Raw genomic sequence first — 26,716 nt, forward strand, 5'->3', positions numbered from 1 at the left:
CCTGTGTTGCCTTTTCTTTTTCTGCTCCTGTTAATCGTCCTTGTGTTTCGTTTTCGCATTATTCTTGGTGTTCCTTGTTTCTTGTGTTGAATGTTCTTCCCGTCTAGTCAATATGTGTTTTATGGCACATTTTGCATGGGATCTCGTAAATGACATTGCACTTTTTATCCCTCTAATTCCGTTCTTGTGGTGTACTAGAATAATATCCTGCCGCCGAAACGTTAGGTTAATGACAGGTAAATGAGCTAATGCTTGTGTACCACATTTTATTAGAAGAAAAGTTACATTTTATTTCAAAGAGAAGACAGAATGAATTTTCCAAAGATTAAGACTCAGTTTATGACCAAATTAAGTAACTTTCAGCTTTTCAGAAATGTGTGGACTCACCACATGGGGCGTCAGAGTGGACTGGAAGTGCAATAGGACTCCGATGACAGAGATCTGCTCGAGCCACTTGCGGCTGGTCTCTTTGCCATCTTCTTGATACTCTCCCGCGTTGTTGAACCTGCACCTCAGAGCTGCCAACAGTTGCTCTGCTAACGTTAACAGGGCTCCGGTTACAGCCTGACAGAAGATCACGTCCCGCCGCAGCTGCAGAGACGTGTCTGTGAACCAAAAGTTATTCAAGTCAGACAAAGCGACAACATTTACTACGACAACATTACAACTACTGTGCCCGTCACGATAATTACCATATCGACCATCAGTTCAATAAATAAGACATGCACAACATTTTTGGGCTCAACATTAATCTATATGAATTATTAGTCAAAGTACTTGTTATACCTACTTGTTATAATTACTCTTATGTATTATTTAAGCTCTGGACAGAACAGACAATGCAGTATTTGTGTATTTATATTTGTTTGTAAAGAAAGGAGCCGAGACAGAGGTGAAGCAGCTCTAGATTGGGACAATTGGAGATGTACTCAGTAACTCATGTGTATTTTATTTGATGTATGTATGTGCAGTTTGTTAATTTCCAGTCCAGATTATTTGTTAATGTTTGAGCAGAAGAGAAGATAACATTTCAAGGACTCAATAAATGACCAAAACAAACTAAAATAAAATAAAAGTAGATTACATTACTATTAATACTGTAGAAAGTCAAAGACACTTACTTTCTACTGTAGAAAGTAAGTGTCTTTGATCTAGGAAAAGTATTGAAAAGTCTAAGCAACTGTGTAATTTCCCTTGTGGATCAATAAAGTTTGTCTTAAAGTTTGATTCAAAGTGTAAAGCCAATATTGCAAGCTGAAGTGAACAATTTGTCCATTATGAATCGGGCCAAAATCTCATCTAGTTTCTCATCTCATGGGAACTGTGTCTTATACAACCCCTCACGTTGAATTTATAATGTGTTTTGGTAGGAAAATGGTTGGGATTATCCTGCTTTAGGGTTATTGTGTCTGTGGCATAAAGTGCTCTTTAAACTTAATGTTTATGCAATTATTTACTTTTGTAATATATCACCTTCCAAAATGTGCCTACTACTGCATATATTTTCTTGTACATTTTGTATATCATTATCGTCTGACCTTCTACAAGTGGAAGTGTTTTGTAAACCATTTGAAATAATATTCTACTTCAGAATGCTTAGGAGTTGCAGATGTCTGGTTTGGGCTTTCACATGATGGATGATCTCATTTGCAGGAGGTCCAAAGCGTTGGATGCATTTAAAATACTTAGACCATGAGGCCTTTTCCTGCTTCTTGAGTCGGATTACACAAACTGTTCCTGAGTCTCTTTTAGCATTTTTCATAGGGCTTTTGCAAAAGAGTATTATGCAATGACTCTACCAGTGCACTTGAGCAAGGCCAGAAGAAGCTGGGTCTTCCCATCTGAAAGTCAAAGAAAAGCAACATGTAACCTGGAATTGTAACCATATCTATTCAGACTGAGTGTCTGTGTGTCTGTGTCCCACTCACCTTCCACAAATCTCTGCAGGCTTTCCACCAGTGTTTTGATGGAGGTGGGCAGATTCCAGGGGTCCTCTTGGATGTTTTTATGGATAATGTATCGACAGCGAACCGTCCAGTCTTCTGTGTGTCGAAACTCTGTTCACACAAATCCAGAGGAAGGGGTCAGTCGTTCCGTTACGTAAGGCTTATAACATTGTGAGGACGACAACTTCTCAGTAGAGCTTATACCTGGCTGGCTGTGGTCCGGGTAAAAGTGTTTTGTCTCTTCACAGGCCTTTGTCATGACTGATCCCTTCAGCAAGTTGTTTATGGCGTCAACCTGTGTGTGAAGAAAAAGTAAATATTGGTACTCATCATGAACTTTCCATCATCTGTATTTTGTAATGTGAAAAGCAACAACAATGGAAATCAAGTGACAAAAATGTCATCGGATACAAATCTACTCCAAGCCACAAAATAATTATTAAACAATGTAAAAGGCGAGTATGACTTTCTTGTGGGTTTCAACAAGAGTCATTCAAAAAAATAAAAGACAAAAACAAAAATGAGTTGCGTATCTCCAGATTCAAAATTAATTTTAGTTTTTGGGAAAGAGTAGTCAAAATAAAGTTACCATTCCTTTATGTAATAGTATGAAAGGCACAAAATATTAGCAAGATGATGATCCAAAGATAAGTCCAAAGCAGTGGATTCTACGTGTGTCAGTTACAAAGAAACAAAATCAAGAGAATAAAAGGAATTGAGAAAACATGATCTCTTACAAAGGATGCAACGCTTAACAAGTTAACTCAGTCCAGATGTAAACTGATCATAATCACGTTCAAATGGTTACCCACAAAAATCTGATTTGTTAGTGCAGCTTGGAGTAAAAGACCTGTACTCCTGATATATAACAAAGAAGGTTAGGCCAGCTTTCTTCATCTTGCCCCCATCTATCATCAGTGATTCAGTGATTTCCCGAGCATTAAGAGCGAGTTAAGCACAGCTGGTTGTTACCTGGTTGAAGAGGTGCTCGAGGCAGCCGTGCAGTTTGTCCTGCTTGTCAGATGGAATCCTCATGTCACATGGCAGCTCATCGCCTACAAGAAAAAACATAATGAACAAAGTCTGGAGGTCAGTTTTAATTATTAACAATTTTGGCACCAAGGATACAATTCAAAACTGTAACATCGCAGAAGTAGCGTTACCTGATCCCATCTCATCACTGCCGAGGTACGAGCTGTTACTCCTCACGCTGGTGTAGGACAGGACAGAGTCTCTGTTGCTGTTGCACTCACTGAAACAAACAAAAACAATTGTACACATAAACAAATTACATGTAAAAGGTTGAAACTTGAATTGCTGACCACAAAAGGGTTTTGGAAGACTCTGTCTGGTAATTACGCTGTCAAATATTCCTAAACACCCTCTGTGATTTACAGAAACTTAGACCAATGTTAATTAAATGCTTCTTGTAGAAAGATCAAGAGCTTTAAGAAAAGAGGTCTTGACAAACAAACAGGCCATTAGAGCAGAAGTCCTAAACTGATAAAAAAGCTAAAAATATTTTGTCCCCATTCGGTATGACTTCACCAAAGCTTGTTGAGTTCAGTATTGCTCTTATATTCAAAAAGAAACCTTTTAAAGACATGTTGTACAGTAAGTCTGCTGTGATTCTGCACACCAGGAGAACGTGAATGGAGGGCTGGTGAATTAACTTGAAACAGCTCAGAGTCATTTTTCTTTCTAAATTAACATTACAATTGAACAAACTGAAAAATAGCAGGCCTCTTCCTCTTTAGCCATTGTCACTTGGCCCAAGGACGAATGTAAACAAAACAATGGGTGGGAATCTCCTGCTGAGTAATTCTGTGATCTTGACATGTGTGTGAATGTGCACATGTGGCACGCCAACTACAACAAAGGCAGCTGCTACCAGTGTTGGCTTTCCTCCTCGAATTCAGAGAGATGTTTTGCACAATTTATTTATTGCCTATTTAATTCCCTTTCGAGCTCTGTCCTATATTATATCCCACTGCTTCTCCTTCTGCACATGGGGTGTTTGTTCCAGATGAAAACTCACACACAATGGTAGAATCTAAATATAGCTACATGACTCCTACCAGAAGTGTGAATGCAACTGTCACAAATATTTTAGTAACATCTTTGCTCTGGATGCAAGTCATACAAATCAAAATATTTAATTTGCCAACAACACTTGTAAACATTATTTAATGTTTAATATAAATGTATGCTTTTTACCGGGGTGTACAGTCACAATTAAGCCCTAAATAGTCTTTTCAGCAGTTCCCTCTTTTGCCCTTAATTATTACTTTTCAGTTTGTCTTCTTTTATATGTTTACAGTCAGTCCCGCCTATCCTCTCAGTGACACATCTTTCCTGACAGTGACCTCCAGTTGTCGAGCTTGGCTGTCCCACCTCAGCAGTCCCAACTCTTCCTCTATTAAACCATAACTTTTCCTCGCCTACATATTTGCCAGCATTCCCACTCCTAATAGTTATTTATTTACCTTCCGAAAGAGTAAACACGTCACAGAAGCATGCTCCTATAAACTATGCACAACACATTTTATTGACGTGAGGTAGCCGGCGAGCCTAGGCTCTAATGATAGGGCTGTTGAGGAGGCCGCGCCCCACACTTTTGCATCTATTATACACCAGCCTACCGCACTAGTGACCAATAACTCTACGCCTTAGTGGGTGGTGAAGGGTGGGGTTATGTGGAAAATGGCCCAATGGACGGTGCAAGCAACATCTGAATGAACTAGCAATAAGCAAATGACATAAGCAGATCCGACCAGGGCATTTTGAAGTAAATTTTAGACTCCCAGTTGTGGTGAAAATGCCAACATCTGGAAAAGATTTTAGGCTCCTGAAAGTAAATGGTAAGGATGGGATTTAAAATGCATTTCAGAAGCTACAACTCAAGAGTAAAATTAGAAAAGCTTGTTGTTTTTGTAACTTTATTATTCTATTCTTGTGATCTCATAGTGGCTATGAAATGGTCTAAACCAGGGTTGGCAGAGTACAGCAAAATTGTCAGAAAAAAATCTGATGTCTAGCTGCGCTCATTGACGCATCATAACTGACCTGCTCACACTCCTGCCGCTCGGAACAGATGATTCACATCTGCTTCTGTGCCCACTGCAGCTTTGGGGTCTTTCCCTGGTTTGTGTGCATGCTGGAACTGAGCAGAGTGTAACATGGAGCGCTGTGCACTTTAGCAGCGGAGGAGCGGTGCCCTGGCACTCGTGTTTGAGTGTGTATTCTTTTTCTTTCTGTCCTCATGAGCCGCTCACACACAGAACCTGCCCCACTAACAGAACATCTGGGGCAGGTTCTGGGTTGGATCCACAAAGCCAAAGAATAATCCAAACAGCACAAAAGTTCCACTCCAAATTTGTTTATGTGACGCGGATCAGGGTCACTCCCTCACGTTTCCCTTCATTTCTTTGGGCTGATATTGTACACAGTGCATGTACAGATGAGGGGGAGATGGTTTGATTGACATAAGTGTAATGTGAACGTGAACCGGACAAGCTCAGAGAAAGAGACAATGTTACAACTTTGGTCCCCAATCAAACCGAGTCCGCTTCAATTTATACTGTGAATGAGACCAGACAAGGAGCTTTGAAAGGGGCACTCAAAGTCTGTACTGGACATATTGCTTTCTGTAGTATTGGTGAGTTTCAGATCACACCACAACATTTATGGGCCTGTAGTACTTTATAGATTGGGGCAAGATGAATACCTATTGTGTTAATATTAGGGATGGGCTCTTAATGAAATATAAATTGAGAGAGAGTCCAGTCATGTTTAATTGCCAGTTGTTGTTTTTTTTAATGGAGAGCTTCACAATCAATCCTCCGTTAGTAAAAGTATGTGGTTTGGAGTAGAGTAGAAATGGTGGATACATTAAGCAGGATACAGGACCTTGAAATGACGGTACTTTAAAATGATCAGATACAATTGTGGAATTCTCCTTTGAATTTTCTTTGAGGTTACCAAAATGTGTTATCTGTATATGTAACATGCAATGAAATCCATAAGCTTTTCAACTCTACCTTTAAGAAATAACCATCACATGTATCTGGTCTAGAAGAGGGCTTACCTGTAGGAGTCTCTGTAGCTCATAGTGTCGTGGCCCGAGTCCTCTTGGTCTTCTTCGTTCACTTTGAAGCAGACCCTCTTGATGCCCCCATGCTCCACTTTGTCCTGGTCACACCCGTCCTCACATGGGGCCATAGAGGGAGGCTGGCTGGGCTCGTACACCGGATGGTCCCCGCCGTCCCCCTGAAGCTGCGTTGGTTCTGTGATCGACGACAACAGGCTGCAACAAAGAGAAGGAACAGTGAATTCAAACCGCACAGACAGACGATAAAATAAGATCTTAACCTGCATATAGGTTAAGAGAGGGGTTATAATGAACACTGCTACTTCACTTTACGATAGCTCTGTTCGGCTGCCTGTTGTTAACCTCTAATAGCAATTTAAAATGAATTATCAGTTTTAGAAAGAGGCAATAAAGAGGTAGTAGTAAATATTTTTCATCTTTATTTTGTAATTCACCACCAGCTAGATAAAAGTCTGCACATAGAACAATGGGTGTCATCTTTTGGCAAGACTAATTGTTTTGCTGTTCCAGTCTCAGCACCTAAATATTTTGGCCTGAAGGATGTTCCTTTTGTAATTCTCTGTTTTAAACAACCCCACAGCCAGACAAAAAACAGCTGCTCTAAAGAGAAGGATAGGATTATAACACAACCTCAAAATGTGATGTGAATGTGAAGAAAGTTTTATTTTTTATCAATTTTACCATGGTATAAACCAACCAGTGTTTCCCAACGGTGTACACGAGCACTTGCCTATTGTACCAGGAATTATTTCAGATTTAAAAGAAAGGTGGACATGGATAGTATCTGAATATTAAAATGTGTTGTATATTTTACTTGCCTGACAAACCAAGACCATATTACATAATAACTTGTGGGAAAACCGTAATAAAAAATAAGGCATAAATTACAATCACAATCCCTCTTTCACAGTAAAACATATATTAATGATGGGCCAATAGCACTAAGATAAATGGAATAAAATACATTATATTTTGCAAATGCTAATATTTACACTGTATTCACACTAAATTATGTTCTGGTCAGTGTGTACTATTTTTGGTGGAAAAACAATGCTAAAGCAACCTTAACTTACAGATCGATTTGAGCCACATAGGTCTTCATCTCCCTCAATGCCACGACCAAGCGACTGTACAGCTGAATGTAGTTGTCCTGGGTCTCTGTGTCTTCATGTTTGAGGAGGTTACTCAGCCCGCCTTCTCCTTGGCTCCTTCTGCCGTTCACACAGCCACCCTCTCCGTCTAACAACATTTCTCCAGTGTCCTCCCCCTCATCCCCCTCCAGACCACTGCAGGTCCAGGATGGAGCCCCCATACTGGTGACACAGTGCTGCGTGTGGGACATGGGGTTCAATTGAGCTAGGAAACAACATCAAAAATATTAAATGTATATAAATAGATACAACAAAATTAATCTCATGACTATACAATATTGTAAGCATCTGCTGATGATTTATATTTGATAATTAAAATTTGGGTTTGATTTTAAGTTTGAATTAATTTCATCCGAAATGTTCTAAACTGCATTTACCCTTTTACTATAATTAAGAGTGAGAAAGCACCATCAATCCACATTGGCTAACTGAACTGAGCCCATGCTGAAACACCTCCTGTCAGCACAAGTGTGAGGCAGATGTCTTCCTGGCAGCTGGAGCTCTATGAAAGATGAAGCCCTTAGATGTTGGAACAAAATGGGTTATTTCAATTGTCTTCTGTCTAGACGCCTGTTTATCTTCACGGAGAGGAGCGGGACTACATTAAGATGCAGGTTGATATTTGGTAGTATGATAAGTATGAGTCCGAGGGTACTTTTTGTGCCTTAAGCAGCTCTTGATTTGTGCCACTTTCCCATTTGACCTCCGCTGTGACCCTGTGTGCGTGAAATGCATTCCCGCATTGTTTCAAGGCCTCGACACTGCTGACATCCCTGAATCGTCGCTACATGTCAATAACATGGGAAAGGCCCAGGGCTAATGGAGTCTTAATGGCCCAACACTGCACTATGGATATCCCTGTTGAGAGCTTATGACTAGTGGAGCACATTTCTGACTTTGTGTAGTGGGATTTGAACAGTCAGGGAGGGTCATCTGTCAAAATAACCACTGTGCTGAGATAAAGTGGGTCAAGCAAGATCAAAATGCATTGAGTAGCATGAACTTATTTTTTCAATTTTGTTGTTGAACAGGGCTTCAGTAGAAGAAATCAAGTCAGACTAATTTGAGACAATAGAGAAAGATTAGTTCAGATAAAAGAGACTCTGTATGACCAGCTAAAATTCATGTTTTACACATATTTTTCAAATTACCTTGATCAGGGTCCAACCCAAAGATTGAGTTTTTGCGTCCAAATCGGATGCTGAATGTTCTGCCGGCAGACGTTGTGCTCTTTGGGTAGGACACCTGCATTAAGTTTACATGACAGTTGGTGGGTACAAAGTCCATGCATCCCAGACTGTGAGGACGAACTCCAGCCTGTCTGAAGGACGGCCACACCTTGTTAGAAAGCTCCAGAGCAAACTGAGGAGAAGATGGACAGAAGGAAAGCAATCAATCAAACACCATGTTTAGACATGGTCATTTTGAATCTAAACCTTTAACCTCTTAAATAAAAGTTAGTAGTTGCGCATTTATTTGCATTTAGATAATTAATCACTGTGAGATATCATACCACATTAACAGCAGTGTTGACCTAAATCCATATTTCATTCAGAGAAAATAAATTGAAAAAGAGAATTTAAAATACCTGCCGGTAATTACGGATTCGCCGCCGGATACTTTCCAACTTGGTGTCACAAATCTGTCTGAACTCGAATTGAGGCATCGTAACCACTCGGTCGCTCTGGGAGATGAGCTTAGTGCAGTTATGCACAAAGAGGAGGTCGTCAGTAGAAAACGCGTCAAGGATCTGTAAAAACATGAAGCACAAACCAGGATAAATTATTACCACATAAAAGAAGAGACACGTAGCCGCATCTTGGCAGATGAAAAAAGACTGTACCTCAGGGTAGAAGATTTGAATTTCACTTCTAACAACTAAATCCATGCCCTGTTATAAAATCTTCAATTTGAATATTTACTTAAACATTTATTGTAACAAAGACCTGATTTAGCCTGAAGACACATATATATTTCAATATTCATTTCCAACCACAGTTTGATAAATCAGTGAAACGGGGTTTAGACATGAACTTCATGTTGCCTTTTACAAAACAATAAGGAACACAGAACACAGTCCTTACTTTCTCACAAGTTGTCATCAAACAGAACACATATCTTTTACTCTTACCTTCGCAGTGAGGCTAAAGCAGCCTTTGGGTGCCACTATCTTCTCCATGACGTTGCACTTAATACCGGCCGTGCTGACATACTCATACACCACTCCTTGCTCCAGATGGACATTATCAACAGTCAAACTGACTAAGGGGAGGTCCTCAGACATGGAAAGTGAGCCGAGTTGGTATTCTGAAAAACACAGAGCAAGATATGAAAGTCTCTCTTATGTGTTCACAGTTATATTGTAACAAGATTAACACTGAAAAACGCAAACATTGTCACCTGTTCCATTGGTGCCATTCTCTTCATCATGATCCGAGCCATTTTCTATTCCATATGGCCTCAGCCCACCGTCCTCCTTCAGCACGTTCCTATATGTGTCCTCAAAGGCTCTGTAAACCCACTGGCCCTAGGACACACAAAATATTTATTCAGGCAATCATCTTCCCATCAACATCATAGTAAAAATAGCAAGGTAGAGGTAAGGAATAGAAAAGGGAGCACTGCATGATCTGAGGTTCTTCTGTTGATGAATTCCTTAGAATTATGGTTTTACACAGGGCTGAATGGGTCAGTTCTAAACATAAATATACTTTAAAATGGTCGAGTGAAAGTGGTCAAGAGTGTGATTTTGAATAGCAAATGCTTCATTTATTTACTTTCAAGCCAATGTATGTAAAACTTTGAGAACTGGTCCACGAGTTACTTTTAACAAAATATCCTTAATTCACTTTTAGCAGTATCCTCACCCTTTGTAGTGGGTCCTGGCATGTGTGCTGGCCACTGAAGTGCTCCAGAACCTCCTGGTAGTTGCTGAGGTTTACGTTGTTGCCATTGACCTTGAGGATGACCTGTCCTGGTTGTAGCCCCGCCCCTACTGCCGCTAATCCTGCAGTGTGTCAAAACAAGGGTCACAGGCCAAGAATTCAAATGCTATGTTTCAACAACTGTGGACAGCACTTTCAATCATCATAAATGCTTGTGAACTCCAGAAACAGAAATCCCATTATTTATAAGCCTTTTACAATTCATGTATTTTTAAGAATAATATTATATTAAATGTGCCTGTTAAAGTTAATTACCAAGGTTTGATGCCCTCACATGCCATCTCTTGTCCTAGCATGCTAACCCTTGCTACAACTGTCCTTGCAATGCAGCCTGGAAGTTCAATCAACACCTTCATCATCTTCCATTCCCATTCTCTAAATATATCCATTCTGGCATCGCTTTAAGCCAGAGTGTTAACCGTTTCCCAAGCTGGATGACTCTTGAGTGAAAAACACAGGGGATTTAAGTTTATTTTAGGAAAAATAGAGCAGCATCTAGTTTTATGTTGAAAGTTTTATTAAACATGTTCAATCCTTGTTTAGTTCATAATGAACCCAAATTCTCCATGTTTTGTCTATAAGTTCAATAGCAAATGTTGTGTTTTATTACTAGAGTAGTGGTTTGAACTCTGACCGGAGCTGTCTGACAGGTGGCCATAAAACTAATGGAAGTCTGCTTAAAACAGAAAAGAACAGGTGGTTTAAGGCTAGAGTTACGTCAACTTTCCCTTTGAATAATTTCTCCTTGACACATTGTGAAGCGTGATAAGAAAACAGACATACTGACTATTAAGCAGGGTAACGGGGTTCTTATCTTAGGCAAGCCATTCTGTATGACAATTGTAACTAAACTTCGATGTACTTCATACATTGTTCCCATTTTTGGTTGTATGGCTTTTGCCTTCAAATAGAAATTACTTATTCAATATAATAAAGCAATTTTGAACCAACTCACCTTTTCTGACAGCATGCACATGAGGAGGAGCAGAGCCAAACAGACGAAATGAAAGACTGTCTGGATTATCAGGAATCTTCACGATCCTAGAAGAGAATTTGCATGTATATTGAACCATGTGTAGGTATTTTGAATCTAAATCTTTGTGCTTTTAGATAGCGTCTTACTCCTTGGCTTTGGTAGCGACCAGCAGTCTCAGAGACCTCCGTATGCAGAAGGACTGGCTGATCATAGTTTCCACCTCAGGGAACGGCCTGAGGAACAGCAGGTCTTCGTTGATGGTGTAGATCTTTCGGCCCACCTGTAGACCAGCCATCTGCACAGACAGACACGCAGATGCACACGTTTTAGATTATCACTGAACACAATTTAAGATAGTGTATCATGGGTATATTTGCTCAGGTATTATATTGTACAATAGCCCTTGATGAATAACTTAACCGACAGCAATGCACTTAATTGCATTCTGACTTAAACTTCAGAAATGACTGACACATACAAATATTGCATAGTATTCATTCTACACACAATAATTACCCTGCTAAAATGGTGAGATGCCTGGTGTCTTGAGTTGATGTTTTGACTAAACACAGTAAATGACAGGCTTCAGCTCACAAGAATATTATATTTTTTTCTCTCTCTACATTGTTTTTTGTAATTGGTTGAAAATAATGTATTTTATAGTGGTCCATAGGAAGGGCATCTTTACTTGAACACTTGAGAAGGATTTAATAGGCACATTTGCACTGTAAGGACACTATAACTTGATTTAAAAAATATATTTTTTATATTTTTAATCTGATTATTCATTGTGCGATAAGACTCCAACTTGTTCCATTTGAAACCCTGTAAAACCCTGTAGAATGGCAGAGCAGTGCATCGCAGCTCTGCGCATGAATACCAGCAGTCACCTCACACATCTCCACTCATGTTGTAGAAAGAATGCGGCTTCTGTGTGCTCCCTGTGTGAGCCCAGTGTCCTGGACACAGATCCGGAGGGGTGGCCTTGCTGAACTGTGTTCTTTGGGTACGAGCCCAGGAGAGATAGAGACATGACTGGGAGGAGCAGGGGTTTTATCAGATGTGGATGAATATATGTGCAAGAATACAGCATGGATGTCTGCAACATGTGCCTTTGTATACCTAAGCCTGATTCAGTTCAGAGCTCTTGTGTGTGGGTGATTGTGAGCCCTTCTCAGAGCCCCATGGGAACACAGCTGAGGCTCGGTTAGGGAGCTGGCACAAGACTGGATCATCATTAACTGGTATTGGGGGGAACAGCGTTGCAGACAATTTACATATCTTCTGAGAAAGAGGTGCATTATATTTTTTACAGTTAATTTCATACCCAAAACTAAAGTAACTAACATTTTTGTTTTAAGTAAGAGTAAAGATAATACTAAATGAGGTATATGTATTATGTTTTGTTAAACATTATTGTACAAAGTCATGAGTTTGCCTTTGAATAGTGTGTCATCCTTAATGTTCCTCTATAATATATACATATATATGTCCGGTATGCATGTTTGCTTTTTGAAGTATGGTGATGTGAACTGCATGTCTAATGACAATTGTAGAAGAAAGACAGACAGCAGTTTCCCTGAGAGGAGACAGCCATTACCTCCCAGAGTACAACCGCTTTAAGCCAAAGTGAGACAGAGCAACCATTACCTCAGCGTGGGAGCCCCTGGTGACAGACTTCACCACAATGGCCTTGTTTTTCTCCTCGATCTCAAAGCCATAGCCCTCTTCCTCAGGGTGAATCTAGGCATGAGAATCATCACCATCAGTTTAACACACAGGAGGTTCTTAACAAGAGTGCAATGTCATGGGACAAAAATATAAAGCAATCTTTGTGCGACAGTTGAAGCCTTGAAACATTTTCATTTTGTTGTTATTGTTTTGTTTGTTTGTTGCTGTGCCATGTCCTCATATGACCCTTAGAACTAAAGAAAACATAGAAGATAGTTTGAGTTTCAGCCTCATTTTTCCACTGATGTAAAACAAGGCAACAGACAACACTGGGTGGTCATATATGATCAAAACCTTTAGACAAGACTAGTTTGTAATTTGCCATTTCATCTCACGATAGTGGGCCAGCTTGGTTAATGCTGTCATCACCAGACGCATTAGCCTGCTTCCATTAGCGGAGCAGTTAGGGCCATCTTCCTGCTGCGTGCCGCTGATAAGATGCAGATCTCTCTTGTTATTGTATCAGGAGAGATTGCTTCTGTAAATAAAGAATCCCCACACCATTTGCTTCAACAGCATCGACAATCGTGGATTAGATTGTCTGCTGATCAGTGAGAGAAATGAGCTCTTGAGCGCGCTTTCTGTTATAAGATCACAGCGAATTACAAAAATAACTAAAGTAGAATTTAGATTTGAATAAGAGTGAAATTGAAGCAGTTAAAATTCTTGTCCAAACATTTTCTGGTGGTGTAGAGGTTTTGAATCCCAAGCTCCCCCAATTTTCACACTACAGCTGTCCAGTCTAATTAAGCCTTCAGGAGATGATAAAATTATATTCAAATTGGCCTTGAAAAAGATCATTTACATGCATTTGCTTTGTTTCCTTGTAAAATGATTAGGAAGAGTAATATAACACTCATCAGTAATAGAAATGTGCTTTCATTTATGAACTATGGCGGTAATGAAAAACAAAAAGGCGGACATTTTTGGTTGTTGTTGTTCTGCTCTAGTATTAAGTATTAAGCTTGTTTGTTTTTATTGTATCAGAAACCTAGGATAAAAGAAAATGAATTGATATGAACCCCTGACAGACTCTACACTCATATAGAGGAGTCTGACTGTGACAAGAGACAAAATTGCCCCCTCTTCATTACATTCATAATGCAAATGTTATTAAATTATTATGTATAACGATCACATTCAAAAGGTGGTAATACAGCAGCTCATGAACCCATGGGTAAACTGGGATGTACATGAGGATCATCAAGAAAGAGTACAGAAAGAGTGGACCAGGCTTCGACTCACCACCAGAGACTTGACTAGGATGTTCTCAATGAGTTTGAAGTCATTGCGCTGCAGTTGTTTGCTCTTGGCGCTGGTGCCCTCGGTCTCTTCATCAGCATAGAAGCGGAAAAACTGGGAGTCGTCTTTAAACTCGCTCTTCTCCAACACTGAAAGACAAATGCAGTTAAGTGACACAGAAGCTTTACAATTAGCTTTAAATTTGACTTATCGGTGTATAGACCCATATCTGAGAAACTCAACATATAAATAAAAAAGGGAATTGAAACGAAGAATGATGTTCAGAGAATGGCAAACTCATGTGAATATATCAAAATAATTTACATTTCAAAGACAGAAAGGCAGTTGTTTATCTTTATTAACCACTGTCCAGCACAGCCATAGACCATAAAGAAGAGCAAGAGAACTTAACACTTAAACCAGACCTCATCTTCACACAAACAAGCTAATGGTTAATCAGCTCATTAAGTAATGATGCTATGGGACACATCTGGAGCCAAAGCGCATCTGGATTGTTGCAAAAAGCAAGCTGAGACTATTCTCTCTCCGGGGGCATACAGGAAGACTTTGTTGTGTTTCTTAAGACTAGAAATCCCACTGTTTTGATGGTTTTGTCCACAACACATGGGGCCTTTTTCAGGTGAGAGAGACGGAGGTGGCAAAAAAACATTCAAAATGGAGGAATGTGTATTATATACATTTTATATGAATATATGAATTAATAAAGAAATATTATTTATTGTATACATCATTATGATAAATAATGGACTTCCAGTACGTTTTTATTTACTGCCTCAATTAAAGAATACAATACAATAATTGTACATTCATAGCATTTGTGCCACCGAAAACATATGTGTCTTAAGATTCTACAGTCAATGATGGTACAAGTGTGACAAGACCTGACACAGAGGTGCCCAGCTGTTGGGAGATTTGAAGAGCATCTGTTTTGGTTTCACTGGACAAAAGCCTTCACAAACCGATTACACACACAACACCCACACAGAGATCCCCGACAAATCAGATTCTACCACAAGAAGCACTTGGACCGGAAGCTGCAATAGCAAGTTCACTCAAGAACCACCATGACTCACACAGTTGTAAATCAGTGCAACTAGATCTAATGTAACTATGAAAGCAGTGGGGAAATCACTGTGATGTTTAAAAATGACGTGATAACGTACGTCACTTCAATCATTGGTCAATATTGTGTGACATATCTAAGAGATATGTATGCAACTATATTGTAAGAATAACAAAATGTGTTTAATATTTAGAAAACCAACGTTACAGTACTTCTGATCCCTCTAAAATGTTCAATGAATGTGTCCGAATTGTCCGAAGAGTCCGAGTATCGTGATAACAATTGATAGACAATGGAAATATGTTAAACCATGTTTATAAATGTATTAGTTGAGGATTAAAATGTGAATCATATATTGACTTAAAACACTCAACATATGAAATGAATCTTCACAGGTCAAATAAGAGTCAAACGACATAAAATAGCAGAGAGAGTGGAAGTGCTGAATCAGGAACAAGGAGAAACTAAAGCTAAAGGTGAGAGGTGAAGACGGAAGAAGAGGACAGGGGCCCTGACCCAGAGAAACTGGTGGTGACAACTGAACAGATGGCACAAAACATTTAAAGATTCAAATATATTACTAAAAAAACACTATCAGCTAGAATTCAAAGCATGAGAGAGAGAGAACAGCAAAAAAACAACTTCAGGAAATCCCTCTTCAACAAACATGTAGTTAGTATTCTTTTAGCCTGTCATGGTCCGTCATCTTGACTTTATATAACAAAAATATGTTTATTTTCCTCTCCTTTTTAGTCCTGTCCAGTGGTCACAGCTGAGTGGAGCGACCCAGACGGTCATGTAGTTATGCCAAACATCTTTGGTTAGGGTACACTGCTAATGCTGTTTATGTTGTCCAGGATGTGCAGGAACTGTGTGGTCATAGGCTACTGTGGCTAAAGCTAAGAGTGCTACAGCTTCCGTTCAGCACTATGATGCAATCTAAGCTAATATGATTTTTATGGCCAAAAAGGGTGTGTTTGGATAATTTCAGTAAGTATTTTGATCCAAATATGGCACGGGAAGCTTTGCATAATAGTAATGCAGGCTCTTATGTCATTTTATAGACTGTACGGCTGTGCAATTAGTATGATTTTATTAGTGACAACAATTATTATCACAAAATGTCACTATTAAATGATAAGTCTATTCTTCACTACATTATAACTTCTGACAATAAAAACATTATTTCAAATAATCATGAATTCATCTATGACCAAATAATTGTGATTATGATTGTTTTCCATAATCAAGCAACACTACCAGCAAGAATAAAATGTTTCAGAGAAAGTACCCTTGCCCTTGGTGGAGGATAACACAAACTGAATTTTAAAAGTGAGTATGTGAGACGGGAGGTGACTGACCGTGGTGCATGAAGCCATTGTTGCAGAGCCCCACTCCGAGCGTCACGGCGTCCTCTCGGGTCGAGCAGTCTCCCTGGGAAACACAATCAATGACGCACAGGCGAGGTCAGTCACAATGCTGTTTACACCTTTGGAGACACAGTAGCCAAGTCGCCCTGGTCTAGAAAATAGAATTATGGCTTTCCATCATGTCTACTTGGATTACATTTGGTGATGGCTGCCATAAAAGGGACCAAGATATTATCATTTATTTATTTTGTATCCATTTTAGAAACGTTTTGTTGTGTGGGTTACAAATATATATATAGGTGGTGTTCTTTAATGTGTCCCAGAATGCGGCTTGAAAGTTTAATTATATGTATGTTTTTATATTTATTTTGTTCAGAGTTGCCCTAATGAGCCAATTTTACAGAAAAAAAAAACAACCAGGTATGTTCTCGGATTTGGGCAGGAGAAACTCGACAATAGTATGCGGTTAGTAAGTTTTTTGCTAAAGAAAACTGTTAACAGTGCTTTTGCGTTGGTGTTTTAGTTAGTTTGGTTTATCCAAATATCAATACCTGTGAGAGTAACCAGTCCACCAATTTACTTGCAGGCACCACCGACTTGAAAGTTTTTAAATGATGATCTCTGTCCCTTCAAGAAACAACAACAACAGACTCATTAGATAAGCATGTTCGGTGCAAAAGTCATACTCAAAACAACCTCATTTGATGTTCAGCCCTTGTTCTCATTATCATTTAATGTCATGTCTGAAATCTAATAAATACAAGCTTCATTTGCCAGTTATGGTTTGAGAAAAGTCACAGATCCATCACTCAAACATAATTAATGGTAGCACTCAACAATGGCAGTTTAGTGATGGATTAAAAAGCCAGGGCTTGTTACATAATGCGCTGGTGCTGACCGAGGGTATGCTTTTGTACGTTAATAAGATTTGTCCCTGGTCCAGAAACCCTTTGTTTACACCAGTGACAGTCCTACACACTTCAATCAGAGAGCGAGGTAGAAGACAAAAATAAACCGTTGCTTATTTCAAGAATATTCTAAATTAAATTGTAGTTTCTATTAACACATAAAGAGAATTTTAAAAAGATGTATTTAGAGGCTACTGGAAGATATGACCAATTTCAGTGCATTTATACCCATTTCTTATCATTATGTTGCTATGTAGCAGTTAAACACACCTGCCTTATATTTCTTTTGATAACACTGCAAAAAAAAGTATAATTTCTACCTAGTCATTTATTTACATGCAGCCAAAATCTAAATCCACCTAGTGTACCATGAGGTTTCTTTTACTTCAACTTTGTCACTTGTAGACCACATTGTAAGGACTCGTGCTTAATTTCTATAGAACCTCCTCGGTCATAAAAAACCTGAGCAGCTAATGCTTGTCAGGCTGGAAAGAAAAGGGCTCCAAGGGTACTGTGTTTAATTCAGCCATACATGACGTGGGCCCAATGTGATCCCGTGATGAATATGTATGCTGCACCTGGACGCAGACCTCATTAGCATAGCGGGGAAAGGACAGGGCAGGTACTCACTTGATGACAGGCGTGTGGAGGCTGTGCAGGCGGCAGTATAGTCTAACGCCCTAAAAATGAGAGAAAAGGAGAGGGAAGAGGAGAAGGAGTGGAGCCAGTGAGTCAGTGAGCACACACCTTGGGTAAACAAGAACGAGCACGGCCCTGGGGCAGAACATTTCAGCGACAGTAAAAGCAGTTATCCCTCAGCTATGCTTTTAAGAAAAAAGATTTAGAACTCATAACCTTGTTCGGGAGGAGCCTGAGGAACAATTTTGACAGTTGGGGGCAAAACGGGTTAATTTTTATTTATTTTTAAAAGAATAAACATAGAACATAACAGAAGCCAAACGGGTTTAAAAAGTATCTTATTGCTAGGCTGTCATAAACTTATTATGTTTATTATTATGTTTATATGACTATTATGCAATGCTTTCAAGCTTATAATTTGCAAAAGGGCAAATTGTTGGTGGATGTAACAAAGTTAATTACAAGGTCTGTCTGTGAAGATATGTTTTTGATTGATTGCCTGATAACATTCATAAACAAAGTGCTACAAAAATACTTAAACTGGCCCCGTGTCAACTTGTAAGTGAAGTCATGTTAAGTAGTAAGGGCTTAATTTTTATAATATTAATAATATTTCTATTAAGGAATAGGTATTTCTGTCAGATTTAGTAGCCAATGTTGTCATAAATTATCAAAAGTCTGTGATAAACTACCTAAATCAGTGTTATCCACAGCATTAGTACTTTTAGTTACCTTAGACATGATGTCCTCCATCTCACTTCGAGCCTTGTAGGTGCCATCGTCGTAGCGGAAACGATACAGGACCTGCTCATTCTTAAATTGGTGTTTGTCTGACACTGAGAGATGAAAAAATAGTAATTTCTTTAGTGCAAAATGCAAAAAAACAAACAAACATTGCCCGAAACAAAAAAAGTCTTGTTTTCCTTCCACATTTGCACATTTGCCTTTTGTTGTTTTGCGGTGGCTACAGTTTCCTCAGGGAGTTTAATCTATTGTTTTATTTACGTTTGGGGACAAAAAGAGGAAAAACCAAACCCAGAGCACTGAAAACTTTAATTAAAAAGTAAGCCTTGGATCAGCAATTCCAGTACAATAAATATACGTCTTGCAAGCTTGAAATCAAAGTAATATAACTGTCATGAATTGGACTGAAGGTAAACACATGGATAATAGATGTGCCAAACAGAGGCAGAGTGGTTCCCCCTCAACAAGCTGGCACAGACTCAAACAAGTGGCGTGTATGCTCCGTCTAGACTTAAAATGCTCCCATAAAACCTGAGGAATGCACTGCCAAATCCACCATTGTGCTACATGTCACATCCAAAAACCATCAAAACTTGTGAACAATAATTTATACGCACATTATTGGTTCAGACAGTAAACGGATACAGGGATAGTGGTCTTGGGTGTTTAAATAAAAGAGCAGCCGCCGCCTCTTTAAGCCTCTGAAGATGGACAGCGTCACCTTAACATTGTGTCACTTTACCTGACGGCTCTTCACAGCTGAACACATTGCGTGCAGAGCCTGTGGTTCGATTGGCCGACCACAAAGACGTACCACTGCCCCACAGAGCACTGCATGACATGTTCTCTGTGGTTGTGGCCTTCTCTGAGGGTGGATTTCATGGGATTTTCCAAAGGCTTTAAGCAATATGAAGACTGAGTGGGAGCAAATTTGACAAAGTCGGTGGTTTGGAAGTGGTCTGTGAACAAACCTTGGGAAAATCTCAGGTTTTACTTTATAGCCAGTTTATTATACCAAAATGTTCAAAGACACTGGACATCAATGTTGATCAAATAACGTCCATTTCATTATCATGAGTAAACAGAAAGTGGAATCAATATTATAACAGAATATTATTCTTCAAGAGACCATGGCATTACATTCAATTTTTTTATTGAGTCTTAATCCACAACCGTGACTGCTACACCTGAGCCAGCTAGTAATGGTTTGGCACTCAATGTACGTTTTTTAATGTTTATTTTATTTATTTATTTTGTGTATCAATTAACCCTGCGATGAGCTACCCTCTGTCCTGGGTGTACCCCGCCTAAGGCCCAATGTCACTGGTATAGGGTCCAGTCACCCGGAACCCTAACGTGAACAAGCTGTAGAAAATGGATGAATGAATTTGTATCAAATAGATGATATTCAACGCAAATCTGGCAAAAAATGTTTTCCCTAATGCAAACAATGACTTTCTACTAATCATAGTGTTTCTTAAGCAAAAGCATCATACAAAGTCACAAACAGCTGCATTAGCTTAAGCTTCTATTGCTTCAGAAACGAGGTGGGCTCAGATGTAAAGAACAGAGGAATCCTGCTGAGCCATAGGCTGGTTACCTGTAACCATGCATTATTCAGACGTGTTAGGGGTTGCATATGTGTGCAGTTTACATTCATGAATTATTCATGACAAAGTGGACATTGAAAGCCACACCCTGAGACATGTTCAATAGATAATATTGAACGGTTTGTTGTTGTTGTTCTTTTTACAGCAATCAATAGTATCCTGTAGAGATCAGGGGAATCAAAGTTGCCAAGAGTAGAAAGGATGAAAAAGCGCTGATGTCTTGAGAGAACATAAACCATGAGAAAAGTTTAAGTAAATGCTCACCGTGGTGGATGATTCCATTTTCCAGCAAGGCCTGTCCCAGATTCACCCCTTCCTCGGCTTTACTGATCTCTCCACTTTCAATCAGCCAGGAAACAAACTCACTGAGGACGCAGCAAAAAGTCCAATCAAACACAGAGCAGAAAGAGTTCAGCTGCAGCATTTAGTTGGAGCTTAATACATCATTTAAGGAGGTTTAAGATACCCAAATACTAATAGATACAAGAATTGAAACCAGATGCTCGTACTCGCTGGTGGTGTAATGGTTTAAGGCGTTGTACATACAGTATGTGGTTGTTACAATCTCTGCATTGTGGGTTCACTTCCTGGCCTCGACCGTTTGACAAATGCCTCTACCCTTTCTCTCCTCATTTCAGTTCTAGCTGTTGTGTCAAATAAAGCCTTATAATCCCGGCCAGATAATCTAAAACAACAACTAGATAGTCATTTTTTATACATCAAAATTGAAAATTAAATTACAACAACAATATCCTTGCATCACTTTGTTCCCAGAAACAGATATTTCAAATTGTACTGGTACTTGAAGATCTTTCATCGTATACAGAATGTGAAGTGTCAGATGTTATGCTCCGTGTCATTATGAAGGACTGATCCCAGGTGGTACATGATCCAAACATAGCACACGATATCCCAGAGCCATCACGCAACGTTGTGACATGTCAACCGTGTGTACAAGAGCTGGTCACGAGTCAATATGAAAAAGGTTACAGGTTAAGGTACACTTTAATTGTCCCTTAGTAGAAAAAGCTTCAGTTGTAGTCATCTGGACTCTAATTGTCCCTGTACGGTAATGTGTCCTCTGCATTTGACCCATCCTGTAATCGGATGCAGCGTTTGTCACTGTCCAGAACCTGAGGACTCAGATCCTTGAGTGGGGTTTGGCCAAAGACAGTCTGAACGAGCAATTTGTTCGGTTTCTATACATTCAGCCTTCAGTTTTAGAAAGTCAATGGATGTGGGCCTGGTTCATTGACAGTGCTGAACAAATGTTTGTTGGAGAAAATTACATGCTCCAAAGAGTCTTTGTCACTGGTGGGTGAAAACACTTCCACCACAGAATGAGGAACGAGGATGAATTGATGAAAAAAAAAATGTGAAATCTTAGGGTGTCATTTGATGGCTTTAGAAATATGCAGCAGAAATTGATAGATGGTTTCCATATATATATATATATAAAAATACATATATGTACACCGGTATTATATAATAATTAAGTACACCATGTTGAGTGATTACTGTCACTTTATCTCAAATGAACATTTCAGTGTTTCTCATGATGAAAGGTGGGAATAAACTTGATGCTTTATTCAAATATGCTTTTTTTCTTGTTTTGTTTTTTTAAATTTAAGAGTAACCCAGTTTAGTCCAAATGTAGACGTTTGTTTGGTCCTCGTCCTGGTTTAGTCCACTACTGGGACCAAAATGTTCCAAATTCGGTCCCAGTTTAGTCACAATTTTGAAGTCTATGTGCAAGTGTGAACGCACCCGAAATGGCACAAATGTTGATACAGCGCCATAAACTGAATAGAAATCCTTACAGTGATTGTAATACGGGATATAAAATGATAATGTACAAATAATAATGATTGATTATTAACGATCAATACATGTAAACGTCCTAAGCAGTATTGTAGAACAGCAGAATGCCAATTGCAAGCATGAAGTGAAGAGGCGAATCACCAAATTGGACACCTGCCATCAATAAAACAAATCAAAATGCTATTCACCAGCGCTGTGTGTGAACGTCCGCGTCAAAGCAGCTCTAATGGGGATCGACGGGTGACTTCGGAGAAAAACGTGAGCAGGTTGGTGAGAGGGGACGTGTTATGTAAGAGGAGAGCTAATTCTGGCTCAGATAATTACGAAAATGATGAATGGAAAGAGTGGGGGTGCCAAGTATGTAACTGTGTGTTTTTCAAAAAGGAGCGCCAAGAGATTAAAAAAAGCAATTGAAGCCACACAGAAGAAAAATAATAGGTTTTAGGGATTATTTTTTTATGAATGGGCATGATTTTGCACAACAGTTTATTTGAATCTCCAGAACATACTTGTAGCTATTTTACTGGCAATTGTTAACCTGATATGTGTAGGTGGAGCGCGTAGGTGGAGCGTAATCTTAAAAGGCAGCATATTGGTGTAATACAATAAGCACTCAAATGGCCGCTGTTAATTGGATCAAAAAGACAAAATGCCGAGCTAATAGGCAGGAAATGACTGGTGATAAAGTGAGGATAATGGGAGAGCAATGCTTCCACGCGGTGAAGGAGAGAAGGGGAGAAGGAGAGAAAGATGAATGTGGTTTTAAAAGATTGAGTAATACGTATATAGGGAGGAACAGGTGGTAAGTTATAATGTTTCCTAGCTAATGTTATACTTTTACACTTGAATCACAATTTTTTTTTCACATACTTGTCTATTTGCATGTCAAACTTTTATATGATTGAACACTGCTTCTCACATTGGACCAAAAGTAGACCAATTTGTGTCAATTTGGTGACAGCTAATGGGTAAGCAAATCAAAAAGCAAAAACTATAAAATACAAGACCATTATCTGAACGTCATTGTGTGTGGTAAACACTGCAAATGCACAGTTTTTATTTGGTCAAAGTAAGATAAGAGCTCTCCTTGTCTTGTGAAAATAAAAATTTAAAAAGAAACAAAAAGACATCCCCATCTATTTAACTACATTTATATTACAAATTGAGTCACGGAAAAACTTTCATGACTAAACATACTACTAATATGTATTATGTGTATACGCCTTGTGTATCGTAAACAAATTGTACAAATATAAGTCCAGATGAGACAATACCACCAGCGAGCCTTCACAGCTTGAACTCTAGCTCCCTGTATTTAAATCTCCTTATCATGGATTCGCTGCGGTGTCCATGGGGCCAGCCAGGGAATATGTTTTCAGATGAAACGGAGTGAAAGATGCAAATTGTGTAACCCATCAATGCTTTGGGGCCTCATTTAAACAAAAGGATGTGCGGATAACAGTTTAGGCATATTGCCAAGACCTGGGCACAGTGGACACAACTCTTTTGAAGCGCTGCTAAAGTTACGCAACTGTGATTTGTAAGCATGTTAATGGAATAACAGCCACAGTCCTGGAAAAAAAAACACACACACACACAAAAAACTCACTTTCCCATAAAGCACTTGGGCACAATGCTTAGTTTACGCCGCCGATCTTTTATCAAGTGCCGACTCTTGGTCATCATCATGTGGTAGAGTTTTTCCCCTTTTTCTGCGATCATTACATAGGCGTCTCTCTCCATTCCCAGTTTCAGACCTGCACAAACAACAAAGTAGAATGAGTTCAAATGATATCACAAACTACCCGGGGCGTTTAGGGCAGTCATGGTCCTCTTGGAGGAGACAAACAGGCTTTGATTGTTACATAAATGGATCCAGAATTGAAGCAATGGCCCGCCAAAATAATCCAAGATTTTATCAGCTCAAGGGTGGTGGGTTTAAAAGTTTGGGGGGAAGTTAATTCTCTATTGTATGGCTGAAAATGTGAGGGCTCATTGTACTGTGTCTAAACAGTGTGGAACAGCAGACTAGATGTTCACTTTGATAACTTTATGAACTGTGGTCACAAATTATACTTTCAATGTGATTCTGCTAGATTTTGTAAGCCATTTCACAATACAATAGTTTATACATACAAAATTGTAAGATTATCTAAATCAAATCATCTGATGTAAAAATAAAACTAAGTATGTTGTAAAATGTATTTGAAAAACAGTGTATTAAGTGCACTTTTGTGGGTAATCTTATCATTCCACATTTGTCTGATACATAAACCTCAACTAAGACATGGAAAACCATCTTTAAAAAATCAGTTGTTTCATTAATGTTATCATTATCAGGATACTTGTATTAAAAATATACAAAATTAAGATATTCATTTTTTTATTCACCTTTAGTAGACAAGCAGCTTGTACTGTCAAAGTTTAATTGAACTGTACTTTGATTCTAACCCTGATCCTTGTCTGATTGAGCACATTCCTACGGAGAATGTGCAACTGACCAGCAGAACAAAATGAAGTTAAATATCAGTAACATAAAGTAACTTTCACAACACAAGTACATTCACAACACAAGTACATGGTCTTGTACAGTTTTATGTACCGTATGACCAAAAGCTGTCAAATGAATACACCAATATGTTTGCTATCTAGATTAAGGGAAGGAAGTGGGCCTGCACAACAATGCTCTCTCCGCATCAGTTTAAGTGTTACAGGACTAATCCAATTTTCCCACTGAGTCTTTGGAGTTGAGCGTTCACAGCCTGTGATGGAGGTGGCTTATATTACAACTCACAGCAGCTGGAGTGGACTTAAACAATGAGTGTCATTGAACAAACAGACGGGCTGTGTCCATCGATGGGGCCCTGCGGCTTCTGCCCCAGCTGTCAGAGTTTGTCTAGAGGAGCTCCTTGTGGCACCGACTTATGGCCCTATCGCAATATCTGACCCCCGCATTTCCCTGCACCAGCCTGAGGAAGTGCAGCCAGCTCCAGCAATAGCCCTAAAACAATGGGCTCTTTGGAGAAGGATAAGAAAGTAACAATAAAACACACTGATTGATGGGGGCTACGCAAAACAACGCACACTTAACTTTCTTATCATCTCAGCAAGTCGATAATAGATATTGCCAGCGTTTTAGAATGTATGTTGGGTACTTGCAAAAAGCCTGTCTAGACAAAAGTGCAGCAGCAGCAGCAGCAGTAAAAGGAAAAAGTGGGGAAAGTGGGAAAAGTAGGGAAGTTGGGCAGTGTGACTGATTTGGCATCTGTGAGCCTCAGGTCGATTTCCGCCGGCTTGAAACCAAACACCACAAGCTGTAGACACTCCTCAGTACTTACTTTGTACTCTCAAACTTACTTAAGACTCGAGTGATGGAAAAAACAATTAATTAAATAGTTAATCAGGAAAGCAAAGCGTTGACTCTGAAAGACTATGCGCAATTTCTGATAAACAACTATCAACTTGCAACTTTGTGTCTGGAGACTCATTGTTAATATCTTGATAAACTGATTTATGCATAGTTTAATACAAATCATAATACACTATTGATTTTTCCAAGAAAATGGTGCACTAATTCCAACACTAAAAGCTTGATTTCTGGAACATTATTCTTGATCGGCACCTAATCTGTAGTTAAATAACATTAAATATGTGTCTTTTGTTTAATTTATTGTAAGTAATTACACAGTACTGTAATTGGATTGCACAAACAAAACTGCCTTGCTCTTTCTTTAATGAGCTACTGTGGTCAGCCGTCCATCAACACTATCCGGTGACTTGTGTACTGCCACAAATCTCGTTAAAACCTACACGCTATCCATTGTACACAACCTAACAAAGACAGACGGTCAGCGAGAAGCAGGTGCGACAACCTTTGTAGTCAAATTGGGAAATAACGCCACACAATTATTCAACAGTATCATATTTCTACACATAAAAATGTGCAAGACAGAAAATACATGCAGGGTGTAGAAAGAACATTGATTTACTGTCAGTTAACACACAGAAACAATATAAAACCAATTATGGCACGAATAATAAGTATTTTCATAACAGACAACTGTAAGGAAATCTGTTTTCTTTATTCTATTTTAAGTTCTTGCCAACGTGCATCTGTAATTTCTCAATCAGACATGATATTCAGAACCCTCCATCAACTTGTGAATTAACCAAATACCATCTCAGCTGATAGAAAGCTCCTATGATTTTTGTCTAAAAAAGCAGGCCGGTTTAAGGAGTCTGGACATAACCACTGCATATGGTGTAAGAAAATACCATTATGTTGTAATATTTTCTTGTACGTCATTATAGGGTATATGTGCAAATATGTACCGTATTAAAATTAACACACCATGGCCAAAAAAAAAACACTGTAAGAACTTTAAAAATAACTAAGTATAATCTCATCACGAGGATTGTCTCGTGATTTCTTTTGCCG

General features: G+C 39.0%; 1 protein-coding gene across 2 annotated transcripts in view; it reads right to left on the reverse strand.

The window, feature by feature from the left end:
- prex1 (phosphatidylinositol-3,4,5-trisphosphate-dependent Rac exchange factor 1) overlaps positions 1-26,716 on the reverse strand; it is a 74,004-nt gene that overhangs the window by 6,435 nt on the left and 40,853 nt on the right. For both annotated transcript variants that reach the window (XM_072449563.1, XM_072449561.1), the window contains exons 10-32: positions 23,888-24,035; positions 20,722-20,822; positions 18,836-18,939; positions 18,095-18,144; positions 17,108-17,183; positions 16,548-16,620; positions 14,106-14,251; positions 12,780-12,872; positions 11,276-11,424; positions 11,109-11,194; positions 10,076-10,215; positions 9,609-9,735; positions 9,340-9,515; positions 8,797-8,958; positions 8,360-8,570; positions 7,131-7,413; positions 6,034-6,252; positions 3,110-3,198; positions 2,919-3,001; positions 2,151-2,241; positions 1,929-2,057; positions 1,800-1,841; positions 388-605 (exon numbers count right to left, since the gene is read on the reverse strand). In XM_072449563.1, coding sequence (XP_072305664.1) covers positions 388-605; positions 1,800-1,841; positions 1,929-2,057; positions 2,151-2,241; positions 2,919-3,001; positions 3,110-3,198; positions 6,034-6,252; positions 7,131-7,413; positions 8,360-8,570; positions 8,797-8,958; positions 9,340-9,515; positions 9,609-9,735; positions 10,076-10,215; positions 11,109-11,194; positions 11,276-11,424; positions 12,780-12,872; positions 14,106-14,251; positions 16,548-16,620; positions 17,108-17,183; positions 18,095-18,144; positions 18,836-18,939; positions 20,722-20,822; positions 23,888-24,035 — 2,996 coding nt within the window. The remainder of the gene's footprint in view (positions 1-387; positions 606-1,799; positions 1,842-1,928; positions 2,058-2,150; positions 2,242-2,918; positions 3,002-3,109; positions 3,199-6,033; positions 6,253-7,130; positions 7,414-8,359; positions 8,571-8,796; positions 8,959-9,339; positions 9,516-9,608; positions 9,736-10,075; positions 10,216-11,108; positions 11,195-11,275; positions 11,425-12,779; positions 12,873-14,105; positions 14,252-16,547; positions 16,621-17,107; positions 17,184-18,094; positions 18,145-18,835; positions 18,940-20,721; positions 20,823-23,887; positions 24,036-26,716) is intronic.

This window comes from Eucyclogobius newberryi, unplaced genomic scaffold, assembly GCF_026437365.1.
Source record: "Eucyclogobius newberryi isolate DKJ021-1_F unplaced genomic scaffold, fEucNew1.0.hap1 SCAF_17, whole genome shotgun sequence".
In the NCBI taxonomy this organism is placed as follows: Eukaryota; Metazoa; Chordata; class Actinopteri; order Gobiiformes; family Gobiidae; genus Eucyclogobius; species Eucyclogobius newberryi.